Source organism: Vollenhovia emeryi, unplaced genomic scaffold (genome assembly GCF_000949405.1).
Source record: "Vollenhovia emeryi isolate VEMERY1.0 unplaced genomic scaffold, V.emery_V1.0 DF939121.1, whole genome shotgun sequence".
Classification (NCBI taxonomy): Eukaryota; Metazoa; Arthropoda; class Insecta; order Hymenoptera; family Formicidae; genus Vollenhovia; species Vollenhovia emeryi.
The window spans coordinates 3092939-3110777 of record NW_011967245.1 but is presented as its reverse complement, the minus strand read 5'-3'; the positions used below and the strand labels follow the sequence as shown (position 1 = coordinate 3110777).

The following is a 17839-nucleotide window of genomic DNA, read 5'->3' as shown; positions in this document are numbered from 1 at the left end:
ATTAGTTGGTACTTGGTACCACGGTAAAGGTAAGTTGTTATTTCGAAAGGAACTTTTTTTTATGGTACGAGGTAGCAATGTAAAGATTTGTTAATTTTAATTTTCAAATAAGTATTGTACCACAGTTTTATTTATGTGAAAACGAACTTGCCTATGTTCGCTATTCGTACTGAAATATTATGTTTAATTCAAAAGCGCTTCGAACGCTGATGGCATCGGTCATGGCCGATTGGATGACTTCAAAGAATGACCGAAAACGTAATACGATGTTAAATATTACGAGACGTGGCCGAAACTTATCTCTTACATGTTACATGGGTTCGTTGGGCACAATCCTGTTTTACGTAGTTTTTAATTTTCTGAAGTTCTATCGAAGCATGCATCAGCCTGAAAGGATTCTCGTGTATTACTTTTCCTATCCTTACTACAACATGCAAAAGAGTCCAAACTACGAAATTACATTTGTGATTCAACTTTTTGGCGGCATATCCACAGCCGTCGTCAATAGTACCGTCGACAGTTTCGTCTCTATACTCCTACTGCAAATATGCGCGCAGCTGATAAATTTACGTATGACACTCAACAATCTGGTCGACGAATTAGCGAAAGGATCTATATCCTCCTCGAGTTTCCAGAAAGGATTGGCGGCGATCACTATGCGTCATGAACATCTCATCAGGTATGCCGTGAAATTTCACACCAGATCACATAAAGCAAAATATATCGAAATGTTTACAGTAATTTATTTATTTTAATATTAATACTGATTATTTGTGATATTTTAAAATAAAGTTCAGTGCCCTTTTCTTATTTATAAGAAAGAGTCTATACAATATCTCATAAACAAAAAGTAGTTCTTGATTCAGATTACGGATATTTGTTAAAGACATATAATATAATTCTAATGATCCTGTGCAAACTAAAGAAAAGTGAGCCACTAGTTTATTTAATAAAAATTGAAATTCGAAATTAAATTATTTTTGTAATTTGTAAACTAAGATAACATTAATTATTCGGTAATGAGTACGAGTATGTATGAATTTTCAAGGAACGCCAAGACAGTTGACGATTGCTACAGTGCGGTATTATTTATACACATGGTGGCCGCTACTTTTCAATTGTGCTTTGAAAGCTTTCAAGTTTTCACGGTAAGTGAATTAATTCGTTTCGCTTTCGTAATTTATGCAACTGAAAAATTCAATGTATGTTAAATGTTTTAATTTTTAGTTTAATTAAGACGCTTCCTTTTACTATAAAATTGAGATATACAAATAAGATCAAAATTTTACCGTACGATTCACTATTATATGTAATTGCTGGACTTGGAAATAGATAGTATTATTTTCAGATAGTATCAAGTCATTTGGAGATATCTGTTATTAAAATGGCCTTCCTCTTGTTTTATGTCATTATGATATTGACACATTTGTATATTTATTGTTATTCTGCTGAAAGACTTTTAACGGAGGTAAGGTAGTTATGTTTATCCGACACGATGTCTTTGTGCAAAACAGAAATGTAATTTTCAGAGTACCAACATGGCATATGGCGCGTACGAATGCAGGTGGTACGATATATCACCGAATGATGCGAAAAATTTAATGTTTATGATATATCGATCTACAATTCCGCTGAGGCTGACGGCTGGAAAATTCGGAACTTTCTCACTAGAAATGTTCGGAACAGTAAGATGGAGCGAACATAAAAACATTTACTTTCTGTGGAACAAAAAGTTTTGGCCTTTAGAGAAACAGACAAAGCACGATCGTTATACTTTTAATTTTTAATAAACCTTTTCTTTTACGCGTGTTTTTCAAATTTATACTTCATGCAGAATTTATAATGTTTCCTTTCGATCACACAAATCGTCAGAGGATACCTTTACAACTTTTAAAACAAAAGTCATGCCCCGCAAAATGGCTCACGATTCTGTGCTGTCAAAAAAATTAAATTACTGCCGTATCTTACACCAAGATTGCTTGACACAATACCGAAGTGGAAAAACAATTTAGAAGTTTATGCAACATAAAACGAAAAGCAAATCTAAAGTGGATTTCAGAATCTCCAGATGCATTCCCGATTGACAATTTGAAACAGAGCTGTTTGAAACTATGAGGGTTAAGAGTTAAAGATATAACAAGACTTAAACACGCGTTAAAACACATCTGGAGAGAATTTCCAAGAGTTGATCGATAAGATATTTTTGTCATTCTCTATATGCCGAATATTATATTTCTTGAATATATTAAATATACTAAGGATATTGGAATAGCGTCTTAATAATTATAACTTGTGAAACAAAAATCAGCAATTATATTTAATTTTTATTCTACAGACGGTGAAAACGTCAATGGGATACCTATCTGCATTGCTGACAATGATGGATTAGAAACTATAATACTGGAATAATATCAAATTAATTACACGTACTCTTAAGTACTATTTATTTTCTATATACTGTGTTAATAGATTTATAAATGTTGCTTGTAATATAATTTTTGCTGGATAACGTGTTACATATGTGGCTGTGCTTATAACTGTACAACATTTTTTATTAATGTGTAAACGAAAAATCAAACTGTAAAGGCAAATTTATCGATCAATTGCAAACGAAACTATCGATTAAAAGACTATGTGAATCAAGTTAAACTAAAATTTTATTCGACAGAAATAAATTGACCTATATCGAGGTCCTCCACCAACCCGCCGCGTTTAATCGACGGTCCTCTTTTCTTTACAGTTTGATTTCTTACATTTTTATTATTTATTTCATTTTTCTTACTTTACAATACACTTATAATATAATAAAAGAAACAATGACATTTTAAATTTAAAAATAAAATATTTGAACAATACCTACAATATTTCTCTCAACGTTATATATGAAATATTCGGTATAAGTACAATAACGCGAAATTCTTTATACGTACTTATAATATTAAAGTTATTATTACTTCGTTAATTTATGTTATCTAATATTCTAAACTTTCGAATTATGTCCCCCTATCCCTGACTATCCGAATCCCTACCTACCCGTATTCCGATCTATAGACCTACTTATCCAATTTCTACCTACCCGTGTTTCAACATAATGAACCTACAAATTTTTAATTAACCGCGACGCGAGGGGTTTGACTTGGGGTTTAACGCGTCCGCGGGATTCAATAGGGGTTTCACTCTCGCACATATGCGAGAATGTATGTATATAGAAGCATAACCCACCCGAATTGTAACAAATCAAAAGAAATCAAAGTATACTTCGTACAGCACCTTACTTAGGTACTCGATCAGAGTGGCCAATATTGACCACTTACCTCGTCGTATTATATACATATATATATTTAGTCCTTCGGTGGGCCAGATTGGACCTACCTTTCGTTGCTCCCGGCCATACAATCTGGTCATTTTGACCAGAGATCAGGAAGGAAGAAAACTCCTTCCATAGTCGGTTATCGTCACCGACAAATATTTCGTACGGTTCGAATTATACGAGTGTCGATCGTATCGCAAAATGCACGACCACGAGAGGTTAATTAAAGAAGAATATTAATTCAAAAAACTTTACTGTATATACGAGTTAAATTTATTTTTACTTTCGTTATTTGTTCAAAGATATTGAACCATCTCTTCGTAACTTTATCTTTGAATTCGAAATTCACGTAGATATAAAATAAAATTTACTTCGCGTTAGAGTGATTTTAATCATATTCCTCGATAAATTAAAATTTATAATATGGATAAAATTAAATAATTAATAATTAATTGAAAAGTTTTCCTGAAAAACCGATCGCGAAAACCGACCGCGAAAACCGACCGCGAAAATACAAAGATGCGTGTGACTGCATGTATTCATGCGAGACGCATCTTGAAAGTACGTATATCACGTATGTACATACACACATACAAAGAATAAATGATGTGAGATCCAGAAAAACGAAACTTCTTTCACGATTCCAACCGATATTATAATTGGATATTATAATAAATTAATAACCGCAAATAAAATATTTAAGTAAGTTAAAATTTCAGTTATCTTGACAAAATATATTAGAATCTCACGTCATATTATTTTATTATACTTTATACATCAATCATTAATGAAAATTGATAGGCTACAAGAGATTAGCTCGACGAATACATCATTAATATTCGCCATATTTCGTTTAAGTTCCGTGATGTAATTCAACGATTCTCAATGGAAAATGAGCTCGACATACCCTGATTTGTAGAGTTTTATGAAATTAAACGAATGTGAAAAAAACTAAGTTGAACTCGTTGAACTTCAGAGGCCCCGCTGTAGGAAAGAATGAATCTCAGATATTCCGGATTGCCTCCGATAGCGGTCATTTCAGCAGGGAGTTAACGACGATCGTTTATCATATCATTGAACCTCGTATATTTTCATTTTTATTAAAATATAAATAATTCTTCCATTATTAGTGTTAATGGGAGAATATTTATTGAGAAGGATATATATAAAATCTTTTCTTTTTTTTGTTAATTTCGCGAATCGACGTCGCGCCCTCGTGCTGAAACCGTTGCTTCCGGGGATCCGAGACAAGAAAACCAGGGATTAACTCTGGTTCTCCAACAAGGTCTCCAATGTTCAACGGGCAACGGGAAATATAAACCACTCCAAAGGTCAAGGTCCTCGCTGCAAGAAAGAATGAATCCCAGATCTTCCGGATTACCTCCGATAGCGGTCATTTCGGCAGGGAGTTAACGACGATCGTTTTTCAAATCATTGAATCTCGTAATTTTCATTTTTATTGAAATAAAAATTATTCTCCCATTTTTAGTGTTAATGGAAGAATATTTATGGAGAAAGATATATATAAAATCTTCTCTTCTTTTTTTTTGTTAATTTCGCGAATCGACGTCGCGCCCTCGTGCCGAAACCGTTGCTTTCGGGGATCCGTGACAAAGAAAGCCAGGGATTAACTCTGGTTCTGCAACGACGCAGCTAACTTTCCACATTGAAAATTGCTTGCACTCCTCTCCGGAGTTTCAATATATTGAATAAAAAAATGTACTTGCTGTTATCATTTGAAACCTATCATTTTAAATTAACATTTATAATCAAATTTATAATAAAATAAACATTTTAAGGCAACGAATATACAAAATAATCTACGATCTACAATCTATGAACTATGAAATGCACTGTAAAAAGGTATGTAAAATTACATACATAATAAGTATAGCGATTACACTATTAATAACGGAATTATATAAATGTACATACTTTTTCCAAAAATATTTTTTACACTTTATTGTGTAAATACTTCTTTATACATAATGAAAAATTACAAAAAAAATGTAAACTTTACACAATCAAAAGCAAGCAGTTTACTCATTATATAAGACAATAATTTTAATCACAAGAAGTAAATTTACTGACGTATGTAAATATACACCTTTACTAGATGGTCCGAACATTACTATAATACTTGTAATTTAACATGTTATTTTTTTACAGTGTGTATATTCGTTGCCGTAATAAAAAAGTTGCTGACTCACCGACCTGATGCGCAGCAGCGGAGTTTTACTACGTTGATCCTGTAACATGCAATTATAAAGTTCATATTAAAACAGAGTATTCAAGAAAATGAATATTAAAGAAAATAATTTTTAAATTATTGAAAATAAACAAGAGGAAGATTAATTTTATACAAAAGAAAAAATATTTACCCTAAAGTTGCTCCGCCGGTGCCTGATGCCTTCCCCAGGCCTCCTCCTCCACTCAGGTTGTCTTCTTGCACACTCGCGAAAACACAAAGATCGTTCGCGCGATTTTACACTTTGAAAGTCTTTCGTTCAATTACACAAACGGCACTCCCGAACGCGACGCGACACGACGAATCGCCGCGCGCGGTTGCGATTCGTTTAAACTGGCGAAATAATAGCGAAATTATTCGTCAGTCCTCGAAAGTTCGTGCTGAAATGAACAGAATCAATTAATAAATGTGCTCTCTAAAAGTCAGTCGGTGGATTATCACTGAAAGCAGTGAATCGATTCGTTATTTTCAATAATAATCCACCGATTAACTTTCAGAGAGTGTCAGGCCTGGTTTCTCATTTTCTGGTTAACTGTTAATATGGCAGTTACTCGACTCTCTATGCTTTTCTATATTATTATCTAAGAAGAGACAGAGAATCGATTAAACTATGGTCAACAGTTTATTAGAAACTGAAAAATCGGGCCCAAATAGTGCAATGGGTACCTTTGGTTGTCCCGTTTTTAGAGTATGTACTCTCTAAAATCAATCGATGGATTATCACTGAAAACAGTGAATATTCACTGATTCAGTGATAATGCACTGATTGATTTTTAGAGAGTAACTCTTCGGGGTACTTAAGCCCCTCCACCACGACAAGGTAGTACCCGAGGAGGGGATTATCGACAAAAAACCGTGCAATTACATATGTGTATACTTAGAAAAATGAATATTGAGTGAACATAAATTAGGTTTGCTATTCAATGCACAACGTGAGAGATATTCCGAGTTCGATCGTTAAAAAAGGTATTAGCGCTCGTGGATATATCGAACCTAACTAATAATACATATATGTAATTCCCTTATGGAACTTCTACTTTAAATTACGCGTGATACTAATCAAAATTAGTAATATTACTAATCAAAAAAGACATATTGCCAGCCATCATGCGAATATATTTACTTCTGTCTTTACCACAAATAAACGATTTTTAAGCTGATATTCATAATACGTTCTTATATTTTAAACCGTTTTAAGTATAATCATAAGATGTTATAAACCTGTCACAAGAGCTGTATTAGCGAATTAAAATTTAAAAAGGTCTTGAAATAACAACGGATCATCAATATCGTCCTCTCTTCTTAATGACGTACATATTCTAATTTATTTATACGTCAGTAACACCTCTTGGCAAATTTTGTATAACTGCTAGAAATTACACTGATCGATATTAATAAATAGCAACTTGCTTACAGTCGAAAAGCAAGTGCTGCATTAACGGCATTTCATCCAGCGTATGGTGATTACGTACTGGTCATGATACTATATTGATTGTTATTCGAAAGGGTTTGCAGAAGTACTCACAGATGGAAGCGGTTCGATCCTTCGTGTACTGAGCAAGCGCACAATCAGGCGGTTTGGTATAATCACTAACAACGACTCAGTTAAACGATAATTTTTGCATCGTGAACTGCAATGAGCGTAAACGAAGGTAGAATATCTTTAAAAAAAATAGTAGAAAGTTCGCAATACGATATTCTACTAAAATAATAAACAAGTGCGTCGTGTGAAATAGTTACGTATTACAGTATCACGTAAAATTTACATGCTAAATTACTCGTGTGTTAATAAAAACTCTCCATTCTATCTTAAATTACATAAAATATATTTTTTAAATTATGATAGATGCCTGACCATAAAGTAGCAAATTAATAAAAACCCTATATCATTAAATAATCTCTTCCGTATGAAATATTATTTATATTGATGATGTTTTACTTATTTTTCTAATCAACAGTCAATTGTAACTAGTCATATTGTTTTACATTACAATTTATTTTTACTTTCTTAGCATTACAAAAATATTTCTTCTTCTGAAGTGACACCATATCCTCTGTTTGGTACTTTGTACTTCAATTATGGAATAGTACTTTAGTAATGGACGTTCAATATTATATAAATATATAATAATTTAATTGACATAACTCACGGCTACTCATCATACAGAACAAAAGGAATAATTCGCTTTTAACAATTTGTCTGAAAAATCCGCAAGAACAACTTTTTGTCAGGCGTCTATACATCTGTTATAAAAGTTTGGAACTTTGTGTAGCACGATATTTTCCGAGAACAGAAACAAAACTTTCTACGCTAACAAAAGCCTGCTTTCTCGACGTATAGATTGATCCAGTGTTTTTGAGTGGTAGAGTTGACTGTGGTGCTTAAATTAAACTGTCAATTCAGCTGACGTGTGCACACGAATCATATCTTTTCTTTTCATTTCTCTTTCTTATAGACAAAGCTGGTCGTAAAAAAAACTTAAACTTTCCAAACCCTCCGAAAACCGAAGTACGATTGCAATTCGAGAAATCGTTTTCGTCAAAGTAATAAAAATAATAACGAAATTTTATTGAAGAAGAAGACATTTATAAATGTCATTGTAAACATTAAAAGCATTATGTAGTTTGGCTTTAGTGAAATAATATGTGTTTCTTGCTTCTTTTATTCAATTCTTCTTGATGTATGCCCTCAGCAATTCTAAAATATATTAGTTATAACTTATAATATTATACATAATCCACAAAAAATGGTCAAAAGTATTACAAATGAAGAGAATTTTACTATGCTACATATAGATATCTTTACCTAAAAAACATTCGTGAAATATTAAACGTTTTTTAAATTTATTAATAAATAACTAATTATTTCTGGCTCATTAAAACACATTTAAAAAATGTCCCTTGTAAATTAGCAATACAGTAGAAATGTTCTTTATAAAATTCAATTTCATTAGATTTAAATTACATCTTTTCGCTGAGCCGCCAGTGTTTGCGGGTATTAGGCGTATGGCCCGATCCATCTGTGCCTTTCAGTGATTTCCACCGGCCAAACATAAGATTCATAATTGCTGCGTGTACCCTGTTCATGTACGTGTTCGTGCCGCAAATAACGAATATGTTTCTTGCCTGGGGTAATGTGGCTCGGATGGTGGAAAGCCTCGCCCCCGCGAACTTGAGCCTGCTGGCACTATGCAAATTAGTCGGCACTTGGTACCACGGTGAAAGTAAGTCATTATTTCGAAAGTAAGTTTCTTTGTGGTACGAGGTATAAATGTACAGATTTGTTAATTTTAATTTTGAAAAAGTATCGCACAACAGTTTTGTTCATGTAAAAATGAACTCGCCTATGTCCACTATTCGTATTAACATATTATGTTTAATTCGGCAGCGCTTCGAACACTGATGACATCGGTCATGACCGATTGGATGACTTCAAAGAATGACCGGAAACGAAATACAATGTTAAATATTACGAGACGTGGCCGACACCTATCTTTTGCGTGTTACATGGGCTCGTTGGGCACATACCTGTCTTACCTAGGTCTTAATTTCCTGAAGTTCTATCGTAGTATGCATCAACCTGAACGGATTCTCGTGTATCACTTTTCCTACCCTTACTACAACATGCAAAAGAGTCCAAACTACGAAATTACATTTGTGATTCAACTTTTTGGCGGGATGTACACGGTCTTCGTCAATAGTACCGTCGACAGTTTCGTCTCTCTACTCCTACTGCAAATATGCGCACAGCTGATAAATTTACGTACGACGCTCAACAATCTGGTCGACGAATTAGCGGAAGGATCTATATCCTCCTCGAGTTTCCAGAAAGGATTGGCCGCGATCACTATGCGTCATGAACATCTCATCAGGTATGCCGTGAAATTTCACATCAGATCACATAAAGCAAAATATTTCGAAATGTTTACAGTAATTTATTTATTTTAATATTAATATTGATTATTTATGATATTTTAAAATAAACTGTTCTTTTATTATTTATAAGAAAGGGTCTATACATTATCTCATAAACAAAAAGTAGTTCTTGATTCAGATTACGGATATTTGTTAAAGACGTATAATATAATTCTAATGATCCTATGCAAACTAAAGAAAAGTGAGCCGCCAGTTTATTTAATAAAAATTGAAATTCGAAATTAAATTATTTATGTAATTTGTAAATTAAGATAACATTAATTACTCGGTAATGAGTACGAGTATGTATGAATTTTCAAGGACCGCCAAGACAGTTGATGATTGCTACAGTGCGGTATTATTTATACACATGTTTGCCGCTACCTTTCAGTTGTGTATTGAATGCTTTCAAGTTTTCACGGTAAGTGAGATAATTTGTTTCGTTTCGATTTCGTAATTAATGCAACAGAAAAATTCAATGTATGTTAAATGCTTTAACTTTTAGTTTAATTATGACGCGTTCTTTTACTTAAAAATTCAGATATAAGATCAAACGTTTACAGTTCGATTAATTATTGTAAGCAATTGCTGGACGTAAAAATAGAGTTTCATTTTCAGATAATAACAGGTCATTTGGAGCTGTCCATTATCAAAATGTCTTTCCTTACGTTTTATGTCGTTCTTGTATTGACACATGTGTATATTTACTGTTATTCTGCTGAAAGACTTTCAACGGAGGTAAAGTAGTTCTGCTTATCAGACACGATGTCTCTGTACGTAACAGAAATGTAATTTTCAGAGTACCAACATGGCATATGGCGCGTACGAATGCAGGTGGTACGATATATCACCGAATGATGCGAAAAATTTAATGTTTATGACATATCGATCTACAATTCCGCTTAGGCTGACGGCTGGAAAATTCGGAACTTTCTCACTAGAAATGTTCGGAACTGTAAGATAGAGCAAACATAAAAACATTTATGTTTCTGTGGGACAGAAAGTTTCGGCCTATAGAGAAACAGACGAAGCACGATCGTAACACTTTCAATTTCTAATAAAATTGTTATTTTTCGCGTGTTTTTCAAATTTATACTTCATGCAGAATTCAAAATATTCCAATTCGATCACACAAATTGTCAGAGGATACCTTGACAACTTTTAAAACAAAGCTGACGCCCTGCAGAATGGCTCAAGATTCTGCGCTGTCATAAAAATTAAATTACTGTCGTATCTCACACCAAGATTGCTTGGCACAATACCGAAATGAAAAAAACAATTTAGAAGTTTATGCAATATAAATCGAAAAGCATATCTAAAGTGGATTTCAGAATCTCCAGATTCATTCCCAATTGACAATTTGAAACAGAGCTGCTTGAAACTATGAGGGTAAAGAGTTAAAGATATGACAAGACTTGAACACGCGTTAAAACACATCTCGAGAGAATTTTCAAGAGTTGATCGATAAGACATGTTTTGTCATTCTCTACATGCTGAATATTATATTTCTTGAATATATTATATATACTAAGGATATTAGAATAACACCTTAATAATTATACACGTGTATACACATAATAAAAATAACCTGTGAAACAAAAATCAGCAATTATATATTTTTTTTATTCTACAGACGGTGAAAACGTCAATGGGATACCTATCTGTATTGCTGACAATGATGGATTAGAAACAACTATAATACTGAAGTAATATCAAATTAATTGCACGTACTCCTAATTAGTGTTTTCTATATACTGTGTTAATAGATTTATAAATGTTGCCTGTAATATAATTTTTACTGGATAAATATATGCTTTTGTGCAATAAAACACATTATTTAGTTCTTATCTTTTTGCGGTTAACTTAATTTTTAAATCAAGAATATAATGTAATATTAAAAAAAGAAAAACAATATTTGTGACCTTCTTCCGTCATGGATTGACGAAAGACCCAGGTTTGATCCCAGGCTGAAGTACTACTTTTCACAATAAAATTTTTTTCAGTGACGGAAGAGGGGATTGTATTAAATGCTAAGTAAAGGATAAAAGATAATTAAAATCAATCAACCATTTAAAATATGTGAATTCACTGACGACAATGTTTCACCTAACAAAACTGTGTTGTATAACCAAAAGTAACGTCGCGCAGAACAGGCTGGAAAAACTGTATATAAATTCACGCATTATATAAAACTATTGGACTACTTACATCTTGCCCGGACCATATTAGCTCTTTTATTATAATATATATTATAATAATATAAATAATAATTTAAAAAAATTTCGCACTGTAAACCTCAAAAACTATCAACAAAGATAAAATTTTGGAAATAAAATAGTAAAAATGTTTGCACAAGCTGTTGAAATATAAGCACATAAAACATAATCAGTGATAACTGCGTATAAATGCGTTTTCAATATTTTCTTAATTTTATTTTCGTCATACTGCTTTACCGTACATTTTATTTTATTTTTATTTTATAACCATTAAAAAATATTTCATTTTTTGAAGTAGCTATTCTTTATGCGTGTAATTTAATATGTTGTTTATTGAACATATTTAGTAAGAAAGTATGCGCAACGAATATATAATAATATCTTCAAAATTATTGTAATTAATAAATGTTTTAATTGTTTTATTAAAATACTGCAAAAATTGGCAAAAGACAACTTAATTTTTTTATGAGGAGTCTATAGATCTCTGATAGAAGTTTGCAACTTCCGACAGTCCACGAAAGTTTGCGAGAATAGGAATGGAACTTGGACCACCAGCAAAAAAAGTATTTTGGACGAAGAATTGAGGTGTTTTTCGGTGGCGGAGTTGGACACGGTGCATGAAATATATGGTTTGTTACGAATCGTTCTTTTTCTACAAGGTGGCACTTCGTAACTCTAGTTCAATTCTGCTAAAAAAAATCTATTTTTAGCCTCTCATCCTGAAAACCGAACTAGTTAAATCTTTTTTTTTCATAAAAATCCAATGTTTCTAAAGTTTACCGTCTCGGCCTTTTCTAATCTTCTTTTGATAAATATTTCGCTTATCGTTTCATCTCATTTAACTTCTGATTCCGTCCAAATTTTGTCATAAAGTTTAATTACATGTCCAAAGTTTGTCATAAAGTTTAATAACATGAAGTATAATTTATTTCAAAGTACTGAGAGTTCAGAAACGATCGAAATGTTATTAAATATTACTAATTAAAAAAAAGAAATATTGCCAGCCATCATGCGAATATATGTACTTTTGTCTTTACCACAAATAAATAATATTGAAATTGGTATTCATTGTTTGTTCTTATATTTAAAACCGCTTTAAATATAATTATAAGATGTTATAAACCAGTCATAAGAGCTGTATTAGCAACTCAAAACTTAAGACGGTCTTTTTAATGACGTACATATTCTAATTCATTTTTACATCAGTAACACCTCTTTGCAAATTTTGTATAACTGCTGGAAATTACAATGGTCGATATTCATAAATGGCAGGCAAATTGCTTGCAGTAAAAAATAAGTTTATTTATGATATTTGATTCAATACACGGTAGTTACTTATATCATTATTGGATATTTTCCGCGAGGATATGTAGAAGTAGGTACTCACAGATTATAGCGGTTCGATCCTTCGTGTACTGAGCAAGCGCAAGCCAGACCGTTTGACATAATCGCGACGAACGACTCAGTTAAACGATAATTTTCGTCCCGTGAACTGCAATGAACGTGAAAGAAGGTAGAATGTATCTCGAGAAAATAACCGAATGTACCACGAAATTCTAAAAATAATAAATAAGTGCATCGTGTAAAATAGTCATATAATACAACAATAGTGAACTCACAACCATTCGTGTATTAATAAGAACTCTTCATTTTGATTTAAATTCTATAAAATGTTTTCCAAAACGTATAATTATAACTAAATTATTATGTGTAAAGTATCAAATTAATGGAGACTGCGTAAAATAATTTCTTTGGCATATTATTATTCATTTGGAAATTATAGCATATTTTTCATTATTCAACTAGTAATGATTAGTGTTCAATATTTTTGCAAATTTAATCAATCATATTATTTTACACTGTAATATTTATCTTTATTTTCTTCTCATTACAAAGATATTTCTCTCTGAGAGTGTCTATATATTCTGTTTGTTTCTCAATACGTTGTTTATGAAATTGTGTTTGAGAAAGGCATAAATATACATTAATTCAATTTACTCAACTAACGCAAGCAAGCGCGGTTAGTGGTCAAATAAAGAGAATAAATCGCTTCTAACAATTTTTCTCTGCAAAAATAATTTTTTGTCAAGCGTCTATACATCTGTCGTAAAAGTTTGGAACTTTGGATTGAACGAAAGTTTCTGGGAACAGACACAAAACTTTCTATGGTAACAAATGCTTGCTTTCGCGACGTGGAGATTGATTCAAAGTATTTTTGAGTGAGAGAGTTGAACATGGTGCTTAAATTCAACGATTAATTCTGTTAATGTGTGCGAGGATTATTTCTCATTTTTCTTCGTTATAAACAAAAAGTTGGTGGCAAAACTTAACTATTAAAATTATAAAAAGCAAGTTCTTTCCGTCAGAATTATAACACAAGATCTTAAAAAGGAGAAGAATCTTTTAAAGAGATAAATATTATCACTAAGAACACTAGAAATTTTTAGTTAAGCTTTAGCAAAATAATACATGTTACTTTTTACTTCCATTATTCATTTCTCATTGACATTTCCACTGAGAAATTTTAGAAAAAATTAATTCAACTTGTAATATTCCATAAGAAACATTACAAATGAAGTCAATTTTATTATGAGTGCTATTTATATAGATATCTTCAACTAGAATCGTATTCGTAAGATAATAATAAGAGAATTCAATTCCACATTTACATAATATGAAGTGTCCTCAAATTTATTAAAAACAAATGATTAAGTTTACTAAGTCAGTAAAACAAATTATAAAAATAACATAAAGGAATAACATTTCTTCTAAATTGACAATAAGCAGAAATATTTTTTATAAAGTGCGATTTTGTGATTAGTTTTAAATTACTGCTTCTAAATTAGCAATAAGCAGAAATATTCTTCATAAATTTTGATTTTATGATTAGATATAAATTACGCCTTTTCGCTGTGTCGCCAATGTTTACGAATATGTGGCGTATGGCCCGATCCATTTGTGCCTTCGAGTGGTTCCTATCGATTAAATATCAGATTCATACTCGTTACGTGTATCCTATGCCTTTACGTGTTTCTGCCGCAACTGATGAATATGATTCTTGCTTGGGGAAATTTAACTCGCGTGGTGGAATACATGGTTTCCGTAAACTACTGTTTGATGGGAATATGCAAATTACTCAGCACTTGGTATTACGGTGACGGTAAGTTTACATTTTGAACACAAGATATATCGACATTTTAGAAATAAAACTTAGAGATGTGAAAATTCGTTATTTGATTTCAAAACCAATTGCTTTTTACACAACATTATTTATATAAAATCGGCATTGCCCATGTATACTATTCGTATTAACACATGATTTAACCCGAAAGCGCTTCGCATGCTGATGACATCGGTCATGAACAATTGGATGACTTCAAAGAATGACCGGGAACGAAATACAATGTTAAAAGTTACAAGACGTGGAAGAAACTTACTTCTTAGATGTTACATGGCCGCAGGGTGCACATTCATATGTTACCTATATTTCAATTTTCTGAAGTTCTATCAAAGTATGCATCAACCTGTACGGAGTCTCGTGTATCAGTTTTCCTATCCTTATTTTCAAAAGAGTCCGAACTACGAAATCACGTTTGTGATTCAACTTTTTGGTGGCTTATGCGGAGGCTTTGTCAACACTACCGTCGACAGTTTCATCTCTATACTCACACTGCAAACATGCGGACAGCTGATAAATTTACGATTGGCGCTCAACAATCTGGTCGACGAATTAGCTAAAGGATCTATATCTTCCTCGAGATTTAAGAAAGGATTAGCCGCGATCACTATGCGTCACGAACTTCTTATCAGGTATACTTAGAAATCATTAATAGTAAATATATCTAAATATTTTTATCAATTCATTCATGAGATATTGTTATTGATTCTTTATGATATTTTGAAATTAAGTTCAATGCTTTTGTCTTTTATTCTAATTATGAGAAATGGTATTTACAATTTTTCCCATAAACAAAAAGTATTTCTCGGCTCAGGTATTTTTGAAGATGATAATACAATTTTAAAGACTATGTAAATTTTACATCTTGAAAATTATTATACTTAAATGTGAACAATAAAGAAGTAAGATTTAAAAAGTGACCAGTTTATTTCACAAAAATTGAGAAATTAGCATTTAAAAAATTGAATTAATTTTTTTTAAATTAAAACGATCATAGTTATTCGTTAATAAATATAAAATGCATGAATGTTTAAGGAACACCAAGATAGTTGACGACTGCTACAGCATAGTGTTATTCATACATATGGTAGCCGCTACTTTTCAGCTGTGTTTTGTAAGCTTTCAAGTCTTCACGGTAAATAATATGATTTATATGGTTTTTTCTGTAATTTATGCAAAAAATATATTAAATATATTTTATCAGTAATAATTACATCCTATGTTCCTCGATTATTATACACTTATATTATACACTTATTATACTTATCTATTTCTACTTGTAAGTTTTTCTTATTTCTAACTATTGTGTTTTTTAATTTCTAACAGTTGTATTGTTATTTTCAGATAGTAAAAAATCATATCGATTTACCTTTTAGCAAAATAGCATTCCTCACGTTCTATGTCTCGGCTGTCTTGTCGCATTTATACATGTATTGTTACTCTGCTGAAAGACTTTTAACGGAGGTAAGGTAGTTATAGTATTTTAAACGCGATTTCTCTGTACTAAACAGAAATAATATGTAATTTTTAGAGCACCAACTTGGTGTATGGCATGTATGAATGTAAGTGGTACGATATATCGCCGAAAGACGCTAAAGATTTAATGTTCATTGTGTACCGATCTACAATTTCGCTTAAATTAACAGCTGGAAAATTCGGAACGTTTTCATTAGAATTGTTCGAAACAGTAAGTTATCTAACAAATTTTATTTTTTGTGCAACAATGAGTCAAATTTTTAGCTTACAGAGACTAATCTATACTTCATATTGAATCTAAAAATGTTCCCTTTTTGTCACTGTAATTAAAAGAGAGGATACTTTTACAACTTTTACATTAAAATTGAGCTTTTAGATAAAACATAGTTTTGCAAAACGGCTCAAGATTCTACGCTACCAGATATGTCAAAAAAACACGGTTGCATTTTACGCCAAATTTACTTGGCATAACTTGGCAAGGTGAAAAAATATCTTCAAAGTTCACATAGAATAAAAGAGCGTTTTCTAAAGTAGACTTCAGAATCTCCAGATGCAACATTGATGGAGACTATTTGAAACAAAACTACTTAAAACTATGAGAAAAAAGTGAAAGGCTCGGTGTTTTAAAATTCGTTTGTGGAAGGAACTTCTAATTATTAATTAACAAAACTTGTTTTGTCACTCTTTGTATGATGGAATAGTGGACTTTTTAAATATGTTATATGTACGAAGTGTATTAGAATAATATCATAATCATTATAATTTATGTGACAAAATTAGATAATGAAATATAATTAATTTCTTTACAGACAGTGAAAACGTCAATAGGATACGTATCTGCATTGCTGACGTTGACAAATTAAAGAGTATAATGCTGAAATAATGTTAAATTAATAGTACACGCTTGATTTCTTTATATACTATGTTATTAAATTTATACATATTACCTGTAACGCAACTTTTGCTGGCTAAATATATGTTCTTGTGCAACAAAGCAAATTATTTATTTATTATCTTTCAGCGACGTAACTTAATTGTTTAATTAAGAAGTTAATGTAATATTAAAAAAGAAAACAATATTCATCTTATCTCGTCATGGATTATGGGAGATCTCAGGTTTTAATCTTGAGGTGATATTTTTCGCAATAAGATTTCTTTAGAGTGACGGGAGGGAGAATTGTATTAAACGTTAAGTACAGAATAAAAAATAATTAAAATTGTACACCAATTTAAAATATGTGAATTTACTGACGGCAATGTTCCACCTAACAAAACTGTGTTGTATGACCGAAAGTAACGGCGCGGTGCGCAGGCCGAGTTGAAAGAACGGTATATAAATTCACACATTATATAAAACTATTGGGCTACTTACACTTTGCTAACTATACTCTGTGCGTGCCATTTAATATGTTATTCATTAAAATATTTATTAACATGTTTAGTAAAAAAGTGTGCACAACAAATATATAATAATATCTTCAAAAGTAACGACTGTT

General features: G+C 31.7%; 3 protein-coding genes across 4 annotated transcripts; all 3 read left to right on the top strand.

Annotated features, from left to right (window-relative positions):
* On the top strand, positions 1-2727 carry LOC105570250 (odorant receptor 13a-like). The gene is made up of 6 exons (XM_012027325.1): positions 1-29; positions 196-679; positions 1049-1148; positions 1349-1468; positions 1530-1685; positions 2336-2727. The coding sequence occupies exons 2-6, from the start codon at positions 210-212 to the stop codon at positions 2387-2389; spliced, it is 900 nt and encodes a 299-aa protein (XP_011882715.1). The 5' UTR covers positions 1-29; positions 196-209; the 3' UTR covers positions 2390-2727.
* Positions 2728-7273: 4546 nt separating this feature from the next.
* LOC105570249 (odorant receptor 4-like) lies at positions 7274-11337 on the top strand. The gene is made up of 7 exons (XM_012027324.1): positions 7274-7293; positions 8513-8782; positions 8947-9430; positions 9795-9894; positions 10092-10211; positions 10273-10428; positions 11107-11337. The coding sequence occupies exons 2-7, from the start codon at positions 8644-8646 to the stop codon at positions 11158-11160; spliced, it is 1053 nt and encodes a 350-aa protein (XP_011882714.1). The 5' UTR covers positions 7274-7293; positions 8513-8643; the 3' UTR covers positions 11161-11337.
* A 1816-nt stretch (positions 11338-13153) lies between these two features.
* LOC105570248 (odorant receptor 22c-like) lies at positions 13154-17333 on the top strand. 2 transcript variants are annotated; one of them, XM_012027323.1, is made up of 7 exons: positions 13154-13202; positions 14580-14849; positions 15022-15499; positions 15903-15981; positions 16212-16331; positions 16399-16554; positions 17153-17333. In XM_012027323.1, the coding sequence occupies exons 1-7, from the start codon at positions 13187-13189 to the stop codon at positions 17204-17206; spliced, it is 1173 nt and encodes a 390-aa protein (XP_011882713.1). In that variant the 5' UTR covers positions 13154-13186; the 3' UTR covers positions 17207-17333. The 2 variants fall into 2 exon arrangements, with proteins under 2 accessions (XP_011882713.1, XP_011882712.1); XM_012027322.1 differs by having other exon boundaries at positions 15903-16002.
* Positions 17334-17839: the final 506 nt, after the last annotated feature.

Coding starts and splice junctions, on each gene's coding strand:
- LOC105570248 (XM_012027322.1), top strand. Junction 16,332..16,398: donor CTGAAAGACTTTTAACGGAG/GTAAGGTAGTTA, acceptor TGTAATTTTTAG/AGCACCAACTTGGTGTATGG. Junction 16,555..17,152: donor CATTAGAATTGTTCGAAACA/GTAAGTTATCTA, acceptor ATTTCTTTACAG/ACAGTGAAAACGTCAATAGG.
- LOC105570249 (XM_012027324.1), top strand. CDS start 8,644: ATGTACGTGTTCGTGCCGCAAATAACGAATATGTTTCTTGCCTGGGGT. Junction 8,783..8,946: donor CACTTGGTACCACGGTGAAA/GTAAGTCATTAT, acceptor TTAATTCGGCAG/CGCTTCGAACACTGATGACA. Junction 9,895..10,091: donor AATGCTTTCAAGTTTTCACG/GTAAGTGAGATA, acceptor TTTCATTTTCAG/ATAATAACAGGTCATTTGGA.
- LOC105570250 (XM_012027325.1), top strand. CDS start 210: ATGGCATCGGTCATGGCCGATTGGATGACTTCAAAGAATGACCGAAAA. Junction 1,149..1,348: donor AAAGCTTTCAAGTTTTCACG/GTAAGTGAATTA, acceptor TATTATTTTCAG/ATAGTATCAAGTCATTTGGA. Junction 1,469..1,529: donor CTGAAAGACTTTTAACGGAG/GTAAGGTAGTTA, acceptor TGTAATTTTCAG/AGTACCAACATGGCATATGG.